At 49.2% G+C, this 2,449-nt stretch overlaps 1 protein-coding gene across 1 annotated transcript; it reads right to left on the bottom strand.

Annotated features, from left to right (window-relative positions):
- Positions 1 to 148: 148 nt before the first annotated feature.
- On the bottom strand, positions 149 to 1,880 carry LOC112462813 (the record flags this gene model as incomplete). Its single annotated transcript, XM_025028848.1, has 1 exon — positions 149 to 1,880. A coding segment is annotated over exon 1 (1,732 nt), but the record flags the coding sequence as incomplete, so codon positions are not given.
- Positions 1,881 to 2,449: the final 569 nt, after the last annotated feature.

The raw sequence follows: 2,449 nt of genomic DNA, 5'->3' as shown, positions 1-2,449 counted from the left end.
GATATTTCCCACAGTATTGCGCTGTGGTCGCTGGCTGTATAGGTGTTTATCACTTCCCAAGAAAAGCTTCCTCTAGTTAGACTGCTGCTGACGAACGTAAAATCCACTATTGAGCTTGCCTCTCCTTTTGAATATGTTGGTGTCTCACCGGTGTTAAGAAGGACAACATCTAGTGTGGCCATTGCCTCGAGTAGTGCCTTTCCCCGTGGATTAGTCAACTTGCTACCCCAGTCTATCGCCCAGGAGTTGAAGTCACCGGCTATTGCTACGGGGTAATATTGTCTTGCATCCTCGATTAGCCGATCAAGGAAATCTGCGAATTGCTCAGTAGAGAGACTTGGCGGTGCATAGCAACTGTAGAAACGTATACCGTCTACCCATGCTGCTACAAATCCAGCTTCTCTATTATTTATTGCGTCCTGGAAAGGAGATTTGCCACAAGACCAGATGACAGCTTTGGTGGTGCTGTCCGATTCCCAAGGTTGGGTATTCAGGTGTTTGTATGGCTCTGCTATTAGTACTAGGTCTAGCTCAAGTTCGCGCGCGGTCTGCATGAGCAGGTCGTGCGCAGCCTCACAATGATTGAGGTTGAGTTGTAATATCTTCATGTTCTTGTGTTCGTTATCTTCTGGAGCGCTTCTTGGAAGGCCGGGCATCTGAGTGCCTGCATGGTGGGCAGCCTTCTCTGCGCCGTGACGTTCAATGCACAGTACGCATTTAGCTGGGTTTTTACAGTCAGCGATCTTGTGCCCTTCTTGCCCGCATCTGATGCACAGATTAGACCGGTTCACTTCACTTTTACACTGGGAACCAAAATGTCCAAAGTTCCAGCATTTGAAGCATTGGATCGGTCTCTTTGTTGCTCTTATTCGGCAGTTGACCCAACCGATCCTTATTTTGCCGTTTCTTCCTAGCAGTGTCTGAGCTAGAACCGCTGGTAGAGTCACTGTAGCAGTCTGAGTACCTCTGTAGGCCTTACGGATCTTGATTGCCTCCAGTGGTATCTCACAATTTCCCCCAGCTTCTTTTCGTAGAGCGGTCTGGATGTCTTCTTTCGTTGTCGTGTCATCCACGTCTCGTATCTCGATGACTTCTTGCGGTCCTTTGCAGATTACTTCAGCGTCCTCTTTGAGGATGCCCGCAATGGCCTTCTGCAATGCTTGACCTTTGTCAGTGCTCTTCTTCGAAAGGGTGATGAGCATGTCACCGCTCTTGGTCTTAAGGATCTTTTCTACAGACGAGCGGGCCTGGTCATCATGGACGTCCATCTTTATTCGCCGCAGGATGTCAGCGTATTTCTCCTTCTGGGCTGGTCGGATAATAAGAGCATCCGGTCTGATCCATTTACGCGGTTTCTTTCGCTTGGGTTCAGGTCGGGGTCCCGTTGGCGGCTGCTTTGGGAGCTGCTCCTTTCTTTGCTTCTTCAGTTCTTTCTTGGACTGAACTATCTGCCAAGCAGTCGTCTTTTTATGTTCGCCGCTCTGCACTGTTGCCCTTTGCAGTGGGCTCCTCTTCAAGTTCTTCCTCTTCGTGACTTGGCTGACCGTTGGGTCCGGAGAGGTTCGGTACTTTCTCTTATTAGACTTGGTGCCAGTTTCGCTTTTGTCTCCAGCGACAGATTCATTGTCACCATCGACTCCAGTGTCCATTGCTTCTTCCGTCTCAGCAGTAGGTTGACTGCTTTTCTCCGGAGTAACACGGGGAGTGAGTCGTCGAGATGACTGCCATTCTTCATCCAGTGTTTTAAACCTTTGAAGGGCGTTAACTACACTGGTTGTCTTGGTCTTTATCTCCTTATGGATGTTGACCTTTGATTTGACAAACTCATGCAATTCGCTGGTCAGCTTTCTAAGGCGTTCCAGCGCTTGCGTTCTCTTCATTTCAGCGTTTGCTGTAATCGCTGCTTCTTGGGCCCACTAAAATTCTTGTTTATTTCCTGATTCTTCTCCATTCTTTTATTTTTGTTTTACCAGCGCATCGTACGGAGTGGAGCGGGTTGTCATAACTAGGAACGGGTGTACCCTCGGAGATAGTACTCCTACCCCAGTCCTCTGAGGCCTAGTCGACACTTAGCCAGTCCCGGAATACACGGACTGACTAGACTCGCTCGGGGCGGTGAAGATCCGATATCTATCACTCACTGCGTACTTCCTGATCAAGGCCCGAGGTGACTGGCTCCTGATCCACTGCTGCAACTTACACCTCGGCAGAGCAAGCTCACATCAGCTGTAGCCCGCATCGTCGGAAATAATCGACACGGGTTCCTGACACTCCCAGTGAGTTACAGCAGGGAACGATCGTCTTGCACGATCAGATGGAGTGACCGAACCCTTCATAGGGGAGTTTGTTTCACGGGAGCGTATTTTATTTAACTCCTACCTTCTGTACCTTATCAACTGAGAGACTTAGTCTCTTAGTGTCATCCAAGGACAGCGAGCGTTCTCCAATT

This window comes from Temnothorax curvispinosus, unplaced genomic scaffold, assembly GCF_003070985.1.
Source record: "Temnothorax curvispinosus isolate PA1 unplaced genomic scaffold, ASM307098v1 QBEX01012782.1, whole genome shotgun sequence".
In the NCBI taxonomy this organism is placed as follows: domain Eukaryota; kingdom Metazoa; phylum Arthropoda; class Insecta; order Hymenoptera; family Formicidae; genus Temnothorax; species Temnothorax curvispinosus.
This window is presented reverse-complemented; position numbering and strand designations above follow the sequence as displayed.